The 22,915-nt window shown below is 37.6% G+C and overlaps 2 protein-coding genes across 5 annotated transcripts in view; one reads left to right on the top strand and one right to left on the bottom strand.

Annotated features, from left to right (window-relative positions):
• Positions 1-1,342: 1,342 nt before the first annotated feature.
• LOC129947396 (pre-mRNA-splicing factor Slu7) lies at positions 1,343-3,171 on the bottom strand. The gene has a single exon (XM_056057935.1). It carries the CDS (start codon positions 3,064-3,066, stop codon positions 1,384-1,386), a length of 1,683 nt encoding a protein of 560 aa, XP_055913910.1. The 5' UTR covers positions 3,067-3,171; the 3' UTR covers positions 1,343-1,383.
• A 1,366-nt stretch (positions 3,172-4,537) lies between these two features.
• LOC129948399 (prominin-like protein) overlaps positions 4,538-22,915 on the top strand; it is a 212,981-nt gene continuing 194,603 nt past the window's right edge. The window contains exons 1-2 of one of the 4 annotated variants that reach the window (XM_056059393.1): positions 4,538-4,772; positions 5,503-5,872. The gene's annotated coding sequence lies outside the window, so the exon portion shown is untranslated. The remainder of the gene's footprint in view (positions 4,773-5,502; positions 5,873-22,915) is intronic. The other 3 variants (XM_056059389.1, XM_056059390.1, XM_056059392.1) reach the window with 3 other exon arrangements.

A 22,915-nucleotide genomic window follows, 5' to 3' on the forward strand; every position in this document is an offset into this window, starting at 1 on the left:
TGGCACTTGAATCCAGTAAACTAATCAACTTTCAGTACTAGGTATGTGTATGACAGATCACTTAATATCTAAGCATAACATATTCGACATTGTCAAAAATGTTGCTAGGTGCTAAGGAGCATTTATCGGTCCAAAACTTGAATATAACTCGCATATTTTGGCAAGTTCCCCTAAAACAAGTTTAAGTCTGCGACCCACACTGTCAACTTGCCTTGCTTAAAAGTTTGTAGGTTTTTGTATTGGGTTAAAAAAGTTGTCAGTTGATTCATATATTTTATATTTCTCATACAAAGAAATAGTTTCGTTTGAAAATCTAGTTTTGTTAAATAGATTTTTGTCGAAAATAAATTGTTACCAACATTTTTCAGAATGTTGACAACAATACTTTTTAAAAGATAAAAGTAGTCTAAAGCCAATATCTCGAAGTTTTGAAAATATTTTTACCAACTTTTGTTAAATTTTCTTTTAAGTTTTTTATTTTTTTAAAAAAAAAACTGTCAATTCGATTTTTCAACAAATTTTACTGAATGTTGAAAACAATATTTTTTTTATAATTTAAAATTAGTTGGAAGCCATAATCTCAAATTTTTGAAAAGATATTTGGGCCGAAATTCAATTTTTATCAACTTTGAGTAATGTTTTTTTTTATTTATTTTAGATTGATTTTTCTCAAAATCTTGCCAGACAAAATGTTAACCTCTTTTTTAAACTGCTATGGTAAAAAAAAACTCACGCCCTTTCTTCATCTTCCTGCCTGATTATCTGCATAACAAAATTTATTTGAAGTCGATATCTGTTCGGGTTCTTGAGCTATGGACGACGAAAAAACGTAGCGAATGTACGGACGTACGTATACACGCACGCATAGACATCTCTCTAAAAATCTTTTATTTCGAATTTAGGGATCTTGAAACGTCGAGAAATGTCAAAATTAAAATGACAAATGGGACCCTTTCCAATAACTTCCTTATGATAGAACTAACGCTTGAACACCGCCGCAATTTGTCATGCCTTTTGTTTTTTTTTAGCCAGTTTCATTGCACCCTAAAAAATGTAGCCCTTATACTCGCACTTGCTGATCAGTTTAGCCTTGAGTCAATTTTGGACATATTGTCAAGAAAAGAGATTCTTTTTATAACCGCACATGAAGAATGTGGAATGCTTTACCCAACTCTGTTTTTCAATCCCATTTTGATATTCAAAATTAAAATTATTTCATATTTTGCCAAAACTCGCACAACGGTGAACAAAAACGGGAAAATGTTACCGTTAATTTTACCCTTAGTAGAAGAGAAATATATTCCTAAAAACTATTCAAGCAATTTAAATAAAACAAACGGACTTCTGGTTTTTTCTTTATTACCCTACTTAAAAAACAATTTTTCATTTTCCCATAAACTGTAACATAGGATCTTCGTCCCTCGTCCTCTTGATCATAAACTCTTCTATTTCCTCTTCGGTGGGTGCTTTAACATCGTACATACTGTTATACGCCCGCTTTCTATCGTCCAGTTCCACTTTATCTTCCTTCTTTTTAGCTTCCTCTTTTTTCTCGGCTTCTCGTCGCTTATGCTTACTCTTCTTTTTCTTCTTTTTGTCCTTCTTTGATTTTTTTGATGATTTCTTTGGACTGTCGGCTTGTTCCGGCTCTGATTCATCTTCTTCTTCTTCTTCTTGTTCCTCCACAACAGTCTCCTCTTCTTGGACAACTTGTTCCAGTTCACGTTGTTGCGTCTGGGGATGTGTGACCACCGCATCGCTTGACTCAATGGTTTCTTTGCTAGCACTCACGCAGTAAGAGTTTTTGATAAAGGATTTGCAACATTTGTATCCCCATCGGCCGCTGTGCCAGAAAGACCCCCATATGGTTTTGTGGTTATTCGGAAAGACATCTTCTTCATAAGCACTAACCGCTCGGGATTTTTCCATTCCCTTGACTACTTTGCCACTCCTCGAGTATTCAATGTAGTTTTCGTTTTGAGCCAGCAATAGAGACTTCGGTGGGACTTGAAGATGTTCCTCGCCTCCGTACTTTTCAAGGATGTGGTCCTTAGTCTGTGCCTTGAAGTCCTCCTTCTTCAAGTTGTAGTCCTTCTGCAGGAGTTCAAGCTTCGTAGGTTCGGCCAGCAAATGGACATCAACTCCCTTTCTATGAGCTTCCCATGCAAACAACTGGGCCGTGGAATGCTTAGTTGTGTCACCACTGTAGCGGACTGTGTTCTCTCCGGCGAACTCAACCTCATCAGGCTTTAGCTGAGGATTGGGGTTATCTCTCATCGAACGTGTCTTGGGATCATAGTACGCGGAGTTGGGATCCAAATTCCTGAGATACTTGGCGGTATCTTCTCGGATTCGGAGATTTCTCACAGTGATTCTCTGTTTCGAATCGACTTTTGTTCCAGGCATGTCAACCTCATCTACGTACTTGTCTTCGTCACTCTCCTCGTCCGACAGCTCGGCATCTGGGTTATTCTTCAGTTTGTCAGCTTTCAACTGCCTCTTCGCTTCTTCGACCTTCTCGAACTCATCCACGATGTCTTTGTGGGACGCCGGATCGTAGGCACTCCAGCGATCTCGTTTCTCGTCGTAATCCGTGGCATTGCTGTCAACAATGTGTTCGTCGTGGATCACAATTGATTCGGCGTACTTAGCCATGCATTTTCTTGGTCTCTCAAGACAATCTTTTTTCTTGTGCGTTATGGCTCCACAATTCTCGCAGGCACCTTTCCTGAATTTAGTCACCAACCTAGAGCTGTCGACTCCCTTGATGACCAGCTTGGTTTGCAGGGCGGTGCTCTCCTCGTCGTCTTTCTGTGGACGTTGATGTTTCAATGTTGGACCAGAAGCCCCGTAATACCATGGAGCACTTGAAATATACTGTGGAATATGAGGGTTGATGTCTCGGCCTTCCTCATCGACGGCAGCTGGTGCTGTACCAGCTTTTCGGGCTTCCTCGAGTTCTTTTGCTTTGCGCCAATCTTCACGAGTTTTCTTCTTTGGCTCATCTTGGTTGTCTTTGTTGTGTATGATTTGGGAGACAGGAGTTTTCGGAGCAGCGAAACTCATCTTGATTGAGTCGGAATTTGTTTGATTTCTTATTTAAATCTTAAACATAAATCGAAAATGTATAAATTGTAATTCTTGTGGATGTTTTGGTTGAGGAAAAGTGACAGATTATTTGCTGTCATTTGAATTTGTTTGACATCTCTCAAAAACGCTGTACAGTACGGTCAAAAACTTTAATAGTTCATTTTATATCTAAGACCCCTATAGCACTTCCATTATTTAGTTCATCTCTCACAGATAAAACATGATCAGAATAAATGAAAAATAAATAAGTAGAATGTTATAAATATTAAAGTTAGCTGCTGCTCAGATATTTATTTGTCAAATTTTGAACAATTTTAGCAAAGTTTGGAGGAAATCAAATGTCATTTTTGACATTCTTCATGATTATTATTTTTTTTTTTTATATAATAAGCGCACACTCAAGGGGATATATTACCCTTATTATGTAGACACAGTGTGAGCACTAGGAAAGGGAGAGAGGGGTTGAAAGGAAGTTAAAATCACAAAATGTATTCTTTTTGTAATTTGCTTAATATTAATAACTTCTTTGTTTCTGACATTTCAATTCAATTGTTCGATTTGTCAGACTAAGTTTTGTATGCTTTTTTTTCGTAAACTGTCACTGATAAGGCGTGTTCAGGCACAACGTTTTTAACTAAAAGAAACTAGTCTTGTTTCGTTTACCAAACATTTAACAGTTTTGAATAGCTCTAGTAATAGTAGTAGTAATAGAAATGTATGAAAATAATTAACTTGTACCGATTTTACAAATGCCAAGAAAATTTTATGACAGATAAATAAATGTGGTAAAATGATTTAAAGTTTTTGAATTTTCCATCTGTCTCTTCAAGCCAACAAACTCTGATTTTTACTACATTACTTTGGTCCTTATATTCAGAGCTCACAGAACGCGTTCCAAACATAAAGAAACGCAAATTTTTTTTGACAGTTCAGGCATCTGCTCTAAACTTAAAAACGGAAAACGTTTTTAGTAAATTAAACCAAAAAATTGCTTTTATGCTACTCTAATTAGATCGTGTCACTCTCTTATTTTCATTTTTAGTTCAAAACGTAGATCAAACTTGTCAAAGAAGTTTCCGCAGGCTGTAGGACTACAGCGAGAGGATTACTTACCGCTTGTCAAATCAGTTGTTGAGCACTTATTGTGAAGACAGTTGAAACACACTTACATACATTAAACATTGTACATTTAAAGCGCTTGGATTAGTTACAAGTGGACCGTCAAAAAGAAAAAAAAAACAGTTTAATTGAGACTACACAATCCAATAATCAAAACTAGCAAATTAATTCGCACTTCAAATTTATGTTGATGTTATCAAAACCTTAGAATGCTTAAAAATTTAATTTTCTATTGTGAATCAAGCTGAACGAGTCTCGTTGTGCATCACAACGCGCAACTGTCAAACAAAGCAGAAAAAAATAAAATATGAAACAGAAAAACCGTCAACATGAACAGAAGAGCGAAAAACCAAACCCCGAACAAGATTTGAGAAAGATTCCGAACCAAGAAGTTAAAGTGGAGTAGCCTAGCTTGGCCGTGTCGTGGTCGTCCGTCGCTCTTTTTTTGGATTTTATCTGTGATGTGTGTCTCGTTGAGGTCCCCTTTACGCGGATAAATAAAAACCTCTGAAAATCCTTGAAAATCACAAAAGTAAACTTTAAAAGAAAACCAAATAGAAAAAGTGAGATTTTTCATAGTGAGGTTTTTTTTAGAGCAAGCATCCTCCGTCCTGCTGGAAAACCACACCAACAATCAACAACAGCCACATCAATTTTCCATAATCATTATCTACCTCGCTGCGTGGTCGCTTCTTCTTTGTTTTATTTATTTTGTTTTGTTGTAAATTAAAAGTTTGTTAATAAAATTGGAAAAACAAATATAGTTTCTGTGATTCGAGTTGAGGAAAAAGGATCTGTCTTGATTTTCTTCACTGGAGAGCGACTAAACGTCTCCGTGAATGCACCAAACCCCTCGAATCATTGATTTTTCTCTGCAAAACCACCCAGCATCCCGGGCAGTGGGTGGCCTAGAATAATTGCAGATGCAAATGAAAATTCTGAAATGAATAATTTGTCGAATCTCTTGATGGGATTCGTCTCTGTTCTTGATTAACCCGTCCGGGAACCAATTTCCAATCTTTAAACACTCAGGAGGAGCTGTCCGCCAGTTTTTTTCTTCTTCCTTTGTGCTCTAAAAAAATTCTGTGTATCTGCTGCTGAGGCCGAGAGACGTCTCTACGACAAATGTATCTATTTCTCTGTTTCGTTGGTGTTGTTGTGGTTATTGGTGATGGTGACCGAAACGTAATGGGTTGCGGATGCTCCTCGGGTTGTTGAGTTGTCGTCTTCGTCGTTATCAACGGGTGTCCATGTCCATATTATGAACTGGACTCATTTTTAATTTTTTCACAGGTGCAAGCTGCAACGATTCTCGACGTAGTTCTCGACATCATCGACAAATAAGTGAAGTGTATTGTTGATTTTTTGCTGAAAGCACAAAAGTCTGAAACTAGGAGCTATCCTGGTGCAGAGTGTCAAAAGAGAAATCTTTCAAAAAAAAAAAATAATTTTGTTAACATAAAAATAAAGTAATAAAATATTGTGTTAAAGTGTTTTTCCGCTTTGCGATTGGATTATTATTATTAGTCAGGCTATAAACGAAGCCAACGAAAATCACCACAACAATTTTTGTTATTGGATTTATCATCATCACTTTTGGGATCACTAAAGAGCGGACCATTCAAGAAATTCCAGCTGAGAAATTTCACAACAAAACAATCAGGTTAGTAATGGCGATGGTTATGTTTAATGCGGATAACCAGCTACACCAGCTGGCTGTAGTTAGCGAATTTAATGATTTTTTTGTCAGGTATGTATGTAGGCAGGTAGACTTGTTGTTCGACAAAAACAAGTAAAAGTGATTGACCTAGTTTATGATTTTATTTGTCATTTAATGTGGGTGAGTTTAAAAACAAAATAATTTGTTTATAAAAAACTTAGTCATTAAAATGAATTTGTAGATAGACAAACTTTTGTTCTCGACAGGGCTTCCGTCTCCAATCGGTTTTTTTAGTTCGAGAAATATGTATACAATACCTGCCAAAAACATTTATGTTTCACTAGATCAATTTTCCTTCCGTGGTTTTCCAACGACAGGTTTTATACCTATAATGTTTTTTTTTTGTTAACAAAAAGGTGTCATTAAAATTGAAAATGATATCTGCCAAATAGCAACATAAACTTTTCATGAAATTTTCCACTAATAATTCGGACATACCTATGCAGCTGCATGTACTCGATTATTTGTCGAATCCTTCTGATTGTTGGACATTGGGCACGTTGAGACATCATAAGGGAGTTCATTTGCAGTCAACTTCATTATTTGAACGTAAATTTTGACGAATTTCAACTTAACTTCACAATCCTCTACTTTACTTTCATAGTATAAAAACTACCAAAAACATTATTGTCTACAAAACACTCCTCAGGCAAGCTACAAGTCTATGACGATTTGTATTTTGTATTGTAAAGAAATGTACCTTATTTATTTTCTGTATTTATAGGGAACCCTTTTACAGAAAACATTAAATTAGGTTGTGCAGAAAATAAATAAATCATAAAGTATTAAAGTTCAGCTTTTAGTTGAATGAAAAGAGATGATTGACTGTCATTTTGACAGAAGTGAACTTGAGCTGAGAAAGTTAGCTTGATTGGTAGGTAATTTTTTTGGCAGCTGGCCAATCAGACGCTAGAGAACACGACGGTCAGAAAACTTTTCTTGCAAATTTGTGATTGATTCGTATATCGTTCCATTTTTAGTAATAGCCTTCTAGAGAGAGACCTATTATTAAAAAACGTTAAACGTAAATATTCTACCTGATGTTCAAATTATGCAGATTGTCCTAAATTTGCAATTTCAAGTACGAATACAAATCTTTTAAGTTTGACAAACGTTTAAATGGGTAATACATCTATACCAATAGTTTGCTTTATTACAAAGATAAAAGTTTGCCATTGTGATTTATAAACGATTTAAGGCAAGTAACCGATGCAGGTGGGTTCGAATAAATTCCAGCTGAGAAGCCCAAATTTTCAACAAGATTTGCAGCAATTGGTTTCATACAGTGACCCCCACGACTAATTTCTCTAAGAAAATGTATGGGGGTGTTAAAATCAAACATCATATTTTATCAGAAGGGAACTCATATTTATTTTAAATAAACAAAAACAACATTTTAAATTACTATTCAAAACAAGGAAACTAAAAACTAAAGAAACTCCATAATTTCATGTCTCACAAATAATCGGACACATTGCATTTAGTATTGCGTCGAGGCATTGAAGAAACCAGCTTTGAACAAACTTCAGAGGGTATTTTTGTCCATTCTTTTTTAAGACCCTTCTTTTGCTCCTCAATGTTTCGAAAATTCTTTTGAGCGACTCGACGTCCCAATTCATCCCAAATACGCTCAATTGCATTAAGGTCATTGGACTGTGCAGGTGTTTTAAGCACTTTGGGACAATTATGCAACAACCACGACTTGCTGTGTAAGATGTATGCTTGGGGTCATTGATAAAAGATGAAATTGTCTTTTATTCCAGCTTACTGAAACTTGGCACCAAACGTTGCTGTAAAATATTGATGTACCCCTTTTGATCCATTTTACCTTCCACAAAGTGTAAGTTTCCAACACTTCCCCATACCATTACCGACCCACTCCCATGTTTCACAATTGCCCGTTTATGATTATGAGAGAATTCTTCATTTGCTTTTCTCCATACAAACATTCGTCCTTCTGATAAATTTGCTTTCATCCGTGAACAAAACCTATTTTATGATGTTAATGTTACTTTATTCCAGAATAACGTATCCTTAGGTAAATGTTCCGTAGCAAATTTAAGTCTTTCTTTTCTATTTTTTTTCACTTATGAATGGCTTTTTTTCGAGCTACGCGGTTATTCAGATCTTGTTTTCGCAGTACGCTTCAGATCGTTTCTTTGCTCACTTCCTTATTTCTGGTCCCCTTCAAAAACACCTTTAGAGATTCCGAGGATAAGAAATAATTGTGCTTCACTTTCCGAACAAGTAGCTTTTCTTCCTACATATCCAACTTTTTCCCTTGTCCTTTCCTGCTAACATTAAAGATCCTACCTTCATTTTTGAAAAGTGAAATTATGTCCTGAACTGTTGAATGGCTCCGTTGGAAAATTTTGGCTATTTCTCGAACTGATTTTCCATCCTGACTATGCTTTATAACCAACTTTCGTATTTCAACAAACGTTGATAATAATTTTAAGGTTTAGTGGAAAACTTAAAAAAAAAAATTGAATATTAATGGCAATAGAACGTTTCCTAAAGCCTATCATAATTTGACGGGAAAAGTACTGTTACCGAGCACTCTACAGTGCTTCAGTAGCAAGTGTCCGATTATGTGTGGGTGACGGAATATTAGAGTTGTTTAATAATTCTTAATAAGATCTTATTAATAAAAAATAAACTTAAGGGGTTTCTATTTAATAAATCAGAGGTAAATTTCTACACCCTCCATACATTTAAATAGATGAATTGTACCACAGGTTTTTCTCAAAACCCACCTCTGTCTATCAACTCCTACTCTCACCTCCCCGCGGTGAACATCGGGTGCCTAGTACCTCAACTGGAGATTGGGTTCCAACCCCAGTGGAAAGTTGTTGGGGGCAGCAAACGAGAGAGGGGGGGAGAGGTGTTTCCACTAAGGCACCTCTCCTTATCCAGGCGGCAGCGGACGAATTCTCGAGATAGAATCAACGGTGGCGTCTACAGTTCCAGTAAGGTCGAACTACTTAGTGAACACCTTATAGGGCTTCTTCGACATATTCGGAGCCCAGGCCTATAAGGAGCGGTTCATCCGGCTCCCCTTCCTTGGAGTTATACTAAGGATCTGGCCCTCCAGGTTGGGGGTTGTGCCGTCGGGGTGACTTCCTGGCCACGTAAAAACATCATAGTCTCGAAGCAACAACAAGCCTCGGATACGGACGGATTCACTGTTGACAACCCACGCAAACGAAATAAGGACAACGAACTTCGGATATGTACGTGGAATGTTAGGTCCCTTAACAGACCACGTGCAGCCGAACAATTAGCGGAAGCCCTAAACTGCTGCAAGGCAGATATTACAGCCATCCAAGAAGTGCGATGGGATGGACCGGGTAAACGCAAACTAAAAGACTGCGATATCTACTACGGCGACTGCTACCGAGAACAAAGACAGCGTCTATTTGGGTGTGGATTTGTTGTTGGAACTAGGCTTAGGCAAAAAGTCTTGAGTTTCAACAGTGTGAGCGAGCGCATCACGACAATCCGCATCAAGGCTAAATTCGCCAACATAAGCCTAATATGCGCGCATGCCCCAACAGAGGAGAAAGATGAAGACACCAAAGATATGTTCTTCGAGCTCTTGGACAAGACATATGAGCAGTGCCCTGGCTATGACATTAAAATTGTCTTAGGAGATTTTAATGCCAAGCTAGGAAAAGAAGACATCTTTGGTGGCATAATCGGGAGATACAGCCTGCACGACACTACCTCCGACAACGGATTCAGGCTGGTCGATTTCGCTGCGGGGCGAGACGTTCTGGTAGCTAGTACGCAGTTCACGCATCTTAATATCCACAAGGGGACATGGAAATCTCCTGATCAATCAGATCAACCAGATTGACCACATTGCGATCGACGCACGACACTTCTCCAGTATCCAGGATATCCGAACATTCCGAGAGGCCAACATTGACTCGGACCACTACCTCGTTGTAGCCAAGGTACGGCTACGGATATCACGATCCAAGCCAAAACAAGGAAGTACTGTGAGAAGATTCGACGTTAGACGGCTACAATCGCAAGAGACTGCCATGTCCTTTTCCGATCGAGTCTCTAATAACCTCCTAAGGAGTCCTATGCTTCCTGCATTAAGCATTGAAAACCAGTGGCAACATTGCCTTGCAGCCATCAGAGATGCCGCCTCTGAAGTGCTAGGTTTCACACGGCCACCACAGCGAAACCCCTGGTTTGACGACGAATGCCAGCAAGCTCACGCAGCGAAACAAGAGGCATACAAAACGGCGCTGCACAAAAGGACGAGAGCTGCTCGCGAGCTCTACGAGCAGAAGAGGAGAGAGGAACACCGGCTTCTTAGACGGAAAAAAAGAGAGCATGAGAAGCGCGCGATCGAGGAGATAGAGGGATGTCACAACAGGAATGAGGTTCGTAAATTTTACCAAAAGGTAAAAAAAACCTCCCAAGGGTACCAGCCACGAACCGAAGCCTGTAAAGACGATCAAGGGAACATCGTAGTAGAACCACAGTCGATGCTGAGAATATGGAAAGATCACTTCTCCAAATTATATAACGGCGATGACGAACCGAATTCCGCTGTAAGGGAGATAGAACCACTCAACCTCGGCGACGCAGATCAACAATTCCGCCTACCCGACCTTGACGAAGTGAAGTTAGCTATATCTAAACTTAAGTCAAACAAAGCTGCTGGAGCTGACGGCATCGCTGCCGAACTATTCAAAGCAGCAGGCGATGACTTGGTAGGGAGCATGCACCAACTCATCTGCAAAATTTGGTCGGAAGAAAGCATGCCCGATGAGTGGAATCTCAGCATAGTGTGCCCGATACATAAGAAAGGAGACCCTCTAAACTGCGCCAACTACAGAGGCATAAGTCTTCTTAACATTGCGTATAAGATCCTCTCTGCCGTATTATGTGAACGTCTGAAGCCATTCGTCAACAACCTGATTGGTCCTTATCAGTGTGGCTTCAGACCAGGAAAGTCCACTATCGACCAAATATTCACACTACGGCAGATCTTGGAAAAAACCCAGGAGCTTCAAATCGATACCCACCATCTCTTTATCGATTTTAAAGCCGCGTATGACAGCATCTATAGGGAAGAGCTCTACCGAGCAATGTCTAGTTTTGGCATCCCTGTCAAACTTATCCGTTTGTGCAGAATGACGATGGAGAATGCACGCTGCTCTATCAAGGTCGGAAAAGATCTTACCGATGCATTTGATGTCAAAAAAGGTTTTAGACAAGGCGATGCACTGTCATGCGACTTCTTCAACATCGTTCTGGAAAGAATTGTGCAAAACTCAACCGTCAACACTAGAGGCACAATCTTCCAAAGATCCATCCAATTACTCGGATACGCAGATGATATTGACATAATTGGAAGATCAAAGCGTGATGTCAGTGGAGCGTTTTTGAGCATTGCGACAGAAGCGAAGAAGATGGGTTTAGTGGTCAATGAGGGCAAGACCAAGTATATGCTGTCATCAAAAAAGGACACTGAACGACGACGTCTTGGACAAAACGTCACCATGGACAGCTATAACTTTGAGGTAGTTAAGGACTTTGTCTACCTAGGCACCGCTATTAATGCAGGCAACGACACCAGCGCTGAAATCAAACGAAGAATAACTCTTGCAAATCGCTGCTTCTTTGGACTTAGAAGGCAATTGAGAAGTAAAGTCCTCTCTCGAGCATGTAAAATCACCATCTATAAGACACTCATCATCCCGGTTCTCATTTATGGCGCTGAGGCCTGGACCCTGTCAAAGAAAGATGAGAGCGTCTTAGGATGCTTCGAGAGAAAAATTCTTCGGGCGATTTTTGGTCCCGTACGCATAGATGGAGAATGGAGGAGAAGATATAACGACGAGCTGTACGGGCTGTACAGCGACACTGACCTAGTTAGCAGAATCAAAGTCCAACGGCTTAGATGGCTAGGTCATGTAGAGCGGATGGACATCAACGCTCCAGCCCGGAAGGTCTTCGAATCCAATCCCGAGGGACGGCGCAGTAGAGGAAGACCGCGACTCAGGTGGCGCACCCAGGTGGGAGAGGACCTCAACCAACTTGGCGTGCGAAACTGGAGACAGCTAGCTAGGGACCGAGCTGGCTGGAGACGCTTGTTGGTTGAGGCCCAGGTCCGCCCCGGACTGTAGCGCCACCTTAAGTAAGTAAGTAAGTAAGAATTGTACCGTTAAAATTTTTTCTTTTCTGTGTCCGATTAGTCTTTAAATTCTCTGCCTTACCTACGTAGACAAGCGACTTCATATAACCCCACACAAATATTTCAGCAGTACTAAATCCCATGATATTATTTTGATAATAAATTTGCAAGATTTTAAAACTTTCTTCAACAGTAAAGCTAAGTATACATCATTAGAAGACCTTCCAATATTGGCTGATCTTTCGCAAAACTTAAAAATGTTTTTGCACTACCTATTGTGCTTATTTCTAAAATAACATATTATATTCTCTATCACCTGTCGAAAAAATTGTCTTTCAATGAGGCCATTAATTCTATTGTTTTCTGACCGTGTAAACAGAAAATTATTAATTAGAAGATAAAATATTATCAGCAATTGTCATCTGATTTTCTTCTAAAAAATTATCTTAAATTTGGATAAAATCAACCAACTGTTGATTTCAATTGATAAAAATTAGCAATTAAAACCTATTTAGATGCTATTAATAGATTTTTCACAGTTCGGCAAAAAGTGGAAGATTTTCAAATCGTGTATACTTAGCTTAAGTCAATTAATTATGAAATGGCAAACCAAACTGCGTGGCTGCGTTCAATCTTAGAAAGATAGGGTATCTGGATACCTTTTTGTTAGTGTTTTACGTGTAAAATAACAGCGGATTAAAAACAGCTGAGATGTCAAAAAGGTACTTAAAGGTATCCAAGAATTTCTGGGGTATTTGGGTATCTGAAGAACAGCTGATTCAACACATGGTTGAATTTCAAGAAACTTGAAAATTGATTTCAGCATTTTGTATTTGTTGGTAAACAAAAAGATACAAAATGTAAGTTGAAGTTGTATTTGAGGAATTCCTTCCAAACTGTATCTAGGTATTGTCACTTCATAATAGTCCTCGTTTTTGTTACGATAGTTTTTTTTAAACGTAAATCGTTTGAAACCAGAGATTTAGCAAGTAAATTATTAATCGTATAGAATTCCAATTATGCTAAGAGGAAATTTAACATAGATTACAGATTAAGGTCATCTCTTACTTATTAAATTGTTACACACCTATCAATTCATCATTGTCCGACGAATCAGTTAATTAATCCTTTAAATGTTTTATACAACAACAATAAATTTTGATTTCGAAGTTTAAATGTTTGTCTGCTTTTTTTTTTTGACACCTATCTCAATACAACTATTCAACTCGTTCAACAAAGTTTCTAAAAATCCACCTATCCAACACGAGATTGAGCGCAACCAGTATAAATCAAATGACAGCTGTCAAAAACTCCGAAGAAAGTACTGCCAGATTGTAAACCGCACGTCTAAAAAGAACATCCGCTTCAAAATGTGTGTCGTTATTTTTGTGTATTAGTTCTTTTGAAATACATAGTGGAAATTCACAAACGCATCACTGCAGAGATAATTTACGATCATCTCTGTAGCGCGTTTATAAACGCAAATAATTGGCATCACTTAAAATGTCAATTGTTCATTATTGAAAAGTTCGATAAACTGAATTTTCTTGATAAGTTGTTGATGCTAACGCGATTTAGAGCAAAAATGGCGGAAAAAGACAATGAAAAGTAATCAAATTCTAAATTGTTTATAAATTAATTAATTTGATGAATTTCAGGGAATATTTTACCAGCGCAACAATTAAACTATTAATAGAAACCATATTCAAATATGCAAGTAAATTTATTGCCGGCAGAAAATCAAAGTCAGTATTGTGGAGAAAATTTGTAGAGGAGATAAGATGTGTGATTTTAATTACAATGAGAGTTCTTATTATGGCTCAATCACAAACACGCTTCGGCTTCGTCTGCGTTACGGTGGGCCTGCTTCGAGGTTGCTTTGAATGACATTTGTATTATTTCATCCCTCGAAAGATCAAATATTTTGTTTGTTGACATTTTTGTACAGCTGTCAGACAAAAAATGTTCAGATATTTGTACTAGAGCTTTCGTTTGGGGTCACATTACGTTCTTTTCCTTACGATTGTCAAACGAAACGTGAGGTCGAAGCTCCATTGTGATAGCATGCATTGAATTCCTATGCATGAACTCGTAAACGTCAGGTGAAGCCGAAGCTAAAGCGTGTTTGTGATTCAGCTATTAGTATCTTTGTTTTTAAAGGTAAAACTCTCTGTCAATCAGCATCGCATAGTAATCAGCTGAGCAACGATCAGCATCGCAAAAAAGCATTGATGTCTAATCACTACCAAGACATTTGACGTTTGTGAATTTACTCATAGTTTGCAACCTTTTGTTTCCAAATGGAGTGCAATTCTATACTCAAAATTTTTAATTTACTTTTCATTTCGTCCCCTGTTGAAAAATTTCTTTCGGCGCCTAGTCATATCGCACTTTTTGTCTGCTAGGCATTTCTTTTTTGGATTATTCATAATTGAAAATGATTTATTTTATTTTAACGCCAACTTTCCAAAAAAACGCACCTACATTCCCAAAAAATTTGTTTGCGAACTTATAGTTTACTCGTTTGAAATGTGACACATACGTACGTGTTAACTTTCGCTTCAAAAAATTGCCTACTATTCAAATTATTTTGAGCTCGAAACTAGCAGCTGTACATTTATAAATTAGTGTCTACTTTAAAAAGGCTTGAGATGCATTAGGGAGTTATATTTCTATTGCAAGCTTTTCATTTTTGTTTTATTCAAAAAATATGTTCAGAATAACTCCCTCCTTGATTGTGTATTATGGAAGCATGAGTGTATGACGTACCTTCTATAAATTTCTGCTGAACCTTCAAGCCTCACTAAACAACCATGTTTAACGTGTTTAATTTATTAAAAAAAAACTGCAAGCTATAAAGTAAACAACAAAACGAGTAACCAATTAAATTGCCAAGAACATCCGGCAGATCAGATCTAAACATTCATTAAATTAAATACACCTGCCTTTATATCTAGTAACTTGAATAATTGCTGTTGCTTCTTCTTCTTCTTTGTCTTTCAACGAACAATTATTATTTAAGAACAAAAACAAAAAAATACGCAAAAATTTCAAACATAAAAATAAAACAAATTACAAAAATTTAATCAGCTCACCTTTTTGTAGTAAAACAATACAAAATGGCACGTGTTTAGCACAGATGTTATATTCGTAATTCGTATTCCAAAGTAGTTTGTATATTTGTCTACATGAGTTTCTCGTTAGGTTCATTAAATTGTCATTCAAATTATACCTTCATAATGATATGGTTTAATTTTGTTAAATTTTATTTCGTTACTAACAAGACCGTAGTCCAAAGGGGTTTGCTAACCGCCTTTTTATGGATGTTATTTGAGACTTATTCAACCCTTTCTGTTTCGTGGATGCTAGTGGTAGAATAACAGAGAAATGGTCCTTTGTTTAAAATTCCAAAAACTTCGATACGTTTGAATTCAAGGGTTTGAGTATGATCATATTCAATAAGTACATTATGTAAGTTCAAACAGAATCTAAACCTTGAAAGTTAGTAGTTAATGTTGTCGCTAATTGATAGTTTGCAACATTCAAGGAGGATTTTAAATTATAAGGAAGGTCTTGAAATATAAAGGGAGGTCCGGAAATATGAAGAAAGGTCTTAAATTTTAAGGAATATAAAAGGTGGTCCTGAAATATTAAGAAAGGTCTGCAGATTCCAAGGAAGATCTTTAAATTTTCAAGGAAGTCTAGATATTTTGGGATGAATCTTGAAATATCAAGGGAGGCCTGCAGATTTCAAGACAGGGTTGATAAACCAAAGGAGATCTTGAAATTCCAAGAAATTTTTTCAAAGAGCAAGGGATATCTGAAGATTCCGAGGGATGTTTTGAAATTTCAAGTGAGACCTGGATATTCCAATAAAGTTTTTAAAATATCTAGAGTAGTCTGGAGATTTGAAAGGTGGTCTTCATAATTATGTTTGGAGATATCCTGGAATATTAAGATCTTTGAATATTAAGGAAGGTCCGCAAATACTAAGAGAAGTATGGAGATTCCAAGCAAGGTCTTGCAATCTTAAGGGAAGTCTAGAGATTCCCAGGGACGTGTGGAGTTTCCAAGATAGATCTTGAAATATAAAGGGAGGCCTTGGAATAGCAAAAGAGATCCAATATCTTCAAATATCATGTGGGGTATTGAAATTTCGAGGAAAAATCGGAGTCAAATATTAGGACTCCGAAAGAGGCCGGAGGTTCTGAAACAAAAGGAAGATTTTAAAATCTCAAGGAAGCTCTTGATTTATTAAAGAAGATCCTGAAATATGAAGGTAGGTCTTGAAATATCAAAAGAGGTTTTAAAATATCAAGGAAGATTTATATATATATTTAGAGATATCAAGGAAAGTTTAAACTTTCCAAGGTAGGCCTTGAAATACCAAGTAAGCTTTGGAAATTTAAAGAGAGGTATATAAATATCAAGTTAAGTCCTTAAATATTAGGTAAGGGTGTTCTAGAAATTCCAAAATAAGGTTATGAAATATGTATAAAGGACGTACAATATGTAGTACCCTTGGTTAGTTCGTTGGACTGTCATGCGAGAGGTCTTGGGTTCGATCCCTTCCAGTGCCATCTAAAAATATTATTCACGGGTATTGCCTCTTGCAAGGAATTGATAAATTCTCCAAGTGTAATTCTTGTCATGAAAAAGTGCTTTCTCAAATAAGCCGTTCGGATTCGCTATATAAACTGTAGGTCACCTCCATCCCTGCAATTACTCGCACACAGGAAAGGTTGAGAGTTGTAAGTCACTAGGCCCTGGTTCTTCATGGACTGTTGCGCCACCTAATTTTTAAAAGGTCGTCTTAGGTATATTTAAGCCGTACCAAAAAGCAGTAATTCTTCGGGATTTGGTGAAGTTTCTCTAAGATCCTGCTCAGTCCAAAAGGTACAAGTCTGATTGCTTACATGCTTGTCATGCTTAGTATGAGCCTTTTAAAAGTTTTTAGAACAGAGCTTAAAGTAAAAAAAAATATTGACGATTTTTAGAATTGTTCTGGTGCAAGACTTTAGCAATTTGTATCGCATTTAATTTGCCAATTAGTCCTCTCGGAAGTTCGATACCTCTAAAACAAACGGTCCAATGGCAAAGTAGTTTAACTTGTCACTATTTTTTTGCTGAATCCAAATGAATGGCATTTGTGTCTCATAAAACAGAATTTTATTTTGTCAGTGGTTGTGTGAATGAGGAACCTTTAATTGGCACAGACATGCAGTGACTATCAAAATATTATTTTTTTTACGTGTAAAACGTTACAAGTTTTGACTCTTTTCCAAATCATTTTATTCATCTATGTATGTATAGTATATGAAAGTAGGTTGGTATAACCTGACCTAAAATATTTTTTGTTTACGGCCTTGGGTCTTTGTTTAGTATTTGTAGCTCATAAAAAATGGAGAAAAAGACAAGAAAAAGGTGTTCCCGACAGATAACCCTTGCGTGCACGTATATTAAATCCCTACGAACCACACTGTTCCCTGTCCACATAGAAGGAATAAAACTACAACAAAAACGTAAAACCACAAAGCCCGCAAGTTTCCTGCATTCTAGCTCTCTTAAGTTAATTATTTTGAATTTATGTTTTATTTGTCGTTACCAAGGAGGCATTCATTTGGTTGGTTTTTGTTGTTGTTGTTGTTTTGCATTTATTATTATTTTTTATTTATTCTGCGTTACTCTGTTCCTTGGAATCCTTTGTTCGATAAACAGTAACACAGCAACTCATTTGGCATCCAAACAAAAGCCTCAAACACATAAAGGACTTACCCCTTTCCTTTTATTGGTATCCCGTTCTCGTCAGCCAGAAAAGGTATATGCGAATACGTAACATCAGAAAAGTTCCAAGTCCTGACCGTGAAATAAATAATTGACATTGTTCGAGTCTATGAAGGTAGGTACAGAAAAGTACAGTTATACAATAAGACCAGGAAACGAAACACACTCTTGCGAAATTTCAAACCCATTGCCATAACCAACAACAACAACAAAAAAAAGTAATTGCAAAAAAGGAAATAGGAAATAACTGTTTTCGAGTATTTGAGATGCTTCTTCTCGAGAATATGAAAACAAGAATTCAATTCTAAAGTGATATTGGAGTGAATGTGGATTGTGATGTGAGTCATGGCGTTTGTCGTTCATTCGTTTGTTTGTTGTTCTTCTGCAATTCTTTTGCTGTGGCTGGTGCTGTGCCGCTCCTGGTAAAACACTAAAGCTATAACGCTGACGCTACTTCTCTTCCAAGTGCCATTCAACTTGTCAGGGATTCTGTGAAGTGGAAGACTGCTGCAGCAGCATAGAACATCTCATATGTACATATAAAGATTATTATTTTATAATAACGTGGAAGAAGTTGAACCAAAAAAATAAAAACTGGTTTGAACGGGAAAAGTGGCACAAGCAACTGCAGTACTGAAGCCACAACACAACATCGGGAATTATTGGTAAGAGTATTATTTGTATATACCTACTTTTATTATATACATAAGATGTATATAAAATAAGCTGCTGTGTTCGTCTTCTCGAATCGGTGACATGACCATGAGAATCTGGGACAAGGGAATGGAAACAAGTCAAATTTCCTTTCTACACACTCAAGCATATCTATAAGAGTAGGATATACTGAATGGGATCGGCTTTTCTTATTGGTGATATGAGGACATGATAATTTAGGCTAACGGAAATTGGTTTTTAAGGTCAAAAAAAGTTTATAAAGGCTTCGATAAAATTGTTTTTTCAATAAGAAATTTCATTTTGCATGGTGGGTTTTTTTAGCAACTGTCATATTTTGTCATTTGATAAGTTTTAAACTACGCCATTACTGAAAATTAGAAGATATACTTTTCAAAAACGCATTGGGAACTATTGAAATTCACCACAAAAATGATGAACATTTTGCAAATCAGAGTTTGTAAAACTCAAAACACTTTTGTGTCAATGCACCGTGAAGATTATCTCGGGCAAAAGTTGTGAAGTTTGTCGAAAACTTAAAGCTGTTGGCATAAGTTTGTGATGTGCACATTCGAAACTGAGATTATTGCTGGCGAAGTGTTGATGAAAGCTCAGGTTTCTCGATTTATCGTCGATGTTTTGGAATCAGGCTTTCCGGAAACGAAATCGAACCGTGTTTTGCATAGCGACTTTAGTCTTAAGTTAATTTAATACACGAACTCAAAGCGGACGGTCACCCGCAACGTGTTATCTTCGCCATTTCCACCTCGGAGGATAAATAAGAAAAATTGTCGCATGTGGGGCTCAAAAGTTCCAAGAATGATCCTTGAAAAGCCTTTTCATCCTCAGCGTGTTAGATAAGATTAGGTTAACGTGGCTGCAGATTCAGAATCTACACACTAAGGCCAAAAGAAAAGGCCCATTGACAAGAATCTAGAGAATAATTTTTTACTAGTCGAACCATTTTGAGCTTTTTATAAAGCGAAGAAGATATTTGTTATCCTTTTTAAGTAGTTCACTGGGATTATCAATATAGTAGTCTCCCAGATGAAGTTTGCGTCTTAGTGAAAGAGCGGGGCAAGCGCAGAGAAGGTGAGAGATTGTTTCCGTCCATACAGCTCCTGTAGAAGTCATTTGAGGCTACACCAAGTCCTATTGCGTGCCTGCCTATAAGACAGTGGCCCGTAAGGACACCTATTAGGGAGCTAATATGAAGTCTGCTTTGAGATAACAAGTCTTTAGGGTGCTTTAGGTCCACTGAAGGCCATATGAGTTTTGTAACTGCGCATGTTGGTAAATTGTGCCTAGAGTTTGTTATCGCAAAAGCTGTTTCTTTTAGCAGAAGTTTACATGTAGCTATCGGTATACCAATCTTCTCCCTTTCAGGTGAAATAGGTATAGGCTCTACTATTACCTGTGATATCTCTGTGGCCCGGCACCCAGCAGAAGTGAATGTTAAATTGCTGCGCCATCCCCATAAGAGACGATCGAGGGCCGTTTGAGATTTAGTTGAGACACCGTCAAGAGATTTAATAGCAGCCTGACTGTAAGAGAAGATGCGGATATCAGAAGTTGTTATCACGTTTTCTCTTAGCCAGGAGAGAAACTCTTTGATCGCTAAAATTTACGCTTGTAAGACGCTACAATGATTAGGGAGGTGGAATGAGATGCTTAGATTAAGCTTTTCTGAGTACACACCACTACCAACTCCCTCGAATATGTCGAGGGGTGTCAGATGGAGGAGAGTGTCTTAACGCAGCTGAGGGTGTGGTTCTTAATGCCCCGCTTATGCAGAGACATGCAGTGCGTTGGAGTCTGCTGCTGAGTTTGTTATAGTATTTCTCCAGTGCAGTCCACCCTACTGCAACCCCGTAAATAAGTATTGGTCGGATGACTGATGTGTATAGCCATAAGGTTTTCAGACCAAGATATTTGGCTTCATTGGTAAAAATTAGTAATACCCCTTTTATTGAAGGAGTACAATTACTTGTATTTCCGTGTAAAAATGACGAGGTCTGTTTTTTGAGGATTAAAACTAAGTCCGCAGTGATCAGCCCTTCTAGTGAGCATAATGAGTGCGTTTTCGAGGAGGTCTCTCAGTGTATTAGGATGTTCTCCTGTGACGGCTATAGCAACATCATCGGCATACGCAATCACTCTGTAGCCTTTCCTCTCAAGGGATATTAGCAGTTCGTTAACCACTATGTTCCACAGGGGAGGAGACAGAACACCACCTTGCGGAATGCCTCTACCGACAGACCTTTTTGTACAAAAATCCCCCATCTTATAGTTGGTGATCCTGCTTTTTAGCATTAGATGAATCAATCCACAGAGTGAGTATCCGACGTGTCAACGTTGTTGAAAGCGCCCTCAATATCCAAGAAGGCCACCATAGTATATTCCTTTTGCTCTAGGGAGTATTCGATAGTTCTTACCAGAGTGGGCAAGGCTGTTTCTACCGATTTCCCTTAGCAGTAAGCATGCTGAGACATCAATAGTCTCTTATCAATGCTATTACGTCAATTGTCAATCAATCGTTCCAGAGTTTTGAGAATGAATAATGATAGGCTAATAGGTCTTAGATCTTTAGGGTTGACATGCGAGCATTTGCCCGCCTTGGGAATGAAAACTACCTTTACTTCTCTCCATTGCTCAGGTATATAGACCAGATCAAAACAACTTTTGAAGATCATCTCAATGATGGTCAAAATTATATAGATGGTATGTTGTAGCTCAGCTGGTACGATTTGATCTGGACCTGGAAATTTATAAGGTTCGAAACTATTCAGAGCCCATGTCAATTTTTCTTTTGTAACAAGACCTTGAGGAAAAGTTAAGTTAATACCCCCGACCCAGCGTGTCACTGTTTGGTTGAATTTTTGGGCTTGCAGTGTGATTGGACCTTACTTAAGCGAAAATGCAACTTTAAGGGTGAATGGATTATGCTACCGAGATATGCGTCATGATTTTGTTGTTTAGAGACTTTTTTATTTCGAGTCATGTGAATGATAAGGTAATTCCAAAATCAATTTAGAAACTTAATGTTGGATTTTGTAAAATTATTGAGGACATAAAGCTACAAATGTAAGAAAAATGTGTCATGAAAAATTTCATGACAAGGATATGATATAGTGCTGCAAGTTTAAAACCTCTTAGTGGAAAAACCCGTATTATTATTCCAAATGTTATATCGATCCATTTTAAACAGGAACAACAAAAGCTCCTTTGCTCCATTTGGATACAACAACTTTACTTGTATAAATAATCTATAAAATATTTATAGTGTATACAGGCTGCCCCTTGGTTCATTGAACCTATGTATCCATATCAACTAACATCATCAGGTCTCTCCCTTTAAAATTAGACCACAAATACATACTTTACCATCCAATATCGAGGTACTTAACCCACTTTTTTGGCTTACTTCGCGCCATTCAGACACTAAAACATTATTTAAAGTTCCCCAACAGCAGCTATCCCATCACCCACCCATCGAATAGAAAAAAAACACCTAAAAACAACAACAACATCTATAAAATCCCTCATTAGCTGTTCCCATAAATTGGCCCAAATTCAATGAAACCAACACGCGATAACAGTCCAAAGAGCTGGAACTGGTATATTGTATGCTTCCAGGCCTAGCCGCGGCCGCCCAGCAGCATGGTGTAATTTAGGTATGGTGTGTGATGTTGCTTTGGTTTGGGCAAGTATAAAGTCTACAATGATATATAGAACACATCATTAATGGTGAAGCCTTTTAAGTTTCTCTAAAAGATTGTTTATCCAAACACAAGCATTCTTATCGTAATTTCCACTACGGAAAATTAAAACAACAACAACAACTTAACAGCAGCTAGAACCACAACCACTGATGGCATAGGTATTTATCTTCTATAGTCTTTAGCTAGGAAAAGCTATTTCCACTATCAGCTTAAACTATGTGCCGATTGCGGATATCCTATATAGTAGTACCTTGTGAGTGGTTATTTAGAGCTTTGCTAGCCGAAGGTATGTATAACAGTTTCTTTACGATTAGTGATAGGTATATGTATTTGTACAAGCTTAGAAAACTAGAAAATGTGCTCGCAAATGCGTAGCGTATATGCTACTGCCACAAGCCGCAACTTTGGCCACTCACTGTTTTGTGTAAACAAGTTGAGACATTGTAAACAATGCGTTCACCACCATCACCATCACCGCTGCCGCCACCAGTCGCCTCCGTTTACATTAAAACGGATGAAGCCAAATGAAGTGAGGTTTATATTGAGATATGATATGCGGGACACACGAGTTATCAAAATTGTGCTGGTGTTTATATCAACTGAATCAACAAAAAACAACAACAATTTGAAACACCCCATACCTACATT

This window comes from Eupeodes corollae, chromosome 2, assembly GCF_945859685.1.
Source record: "Eupeodes corollae chromosome 2, idEupCoro1.1, whole genome shotgun sequence".
In the NCBI taxonomy this organism is placed as follows: Eukaryota; Metazoa; Arthropoda; class Insecta; order Diptera; family Syrphidae; genus Eupeodes; species Eupeodes corollae.

Excerpts from the sequence above, each read along its gene's own strand:
- LOC129947396 (XM_056057935.1), bottom strand. The coding sequence starts at position 3,066 with ATGAGTTTCGCTGCTCCGAAAACTCCTGTCTCCCAAATCATACACAAC.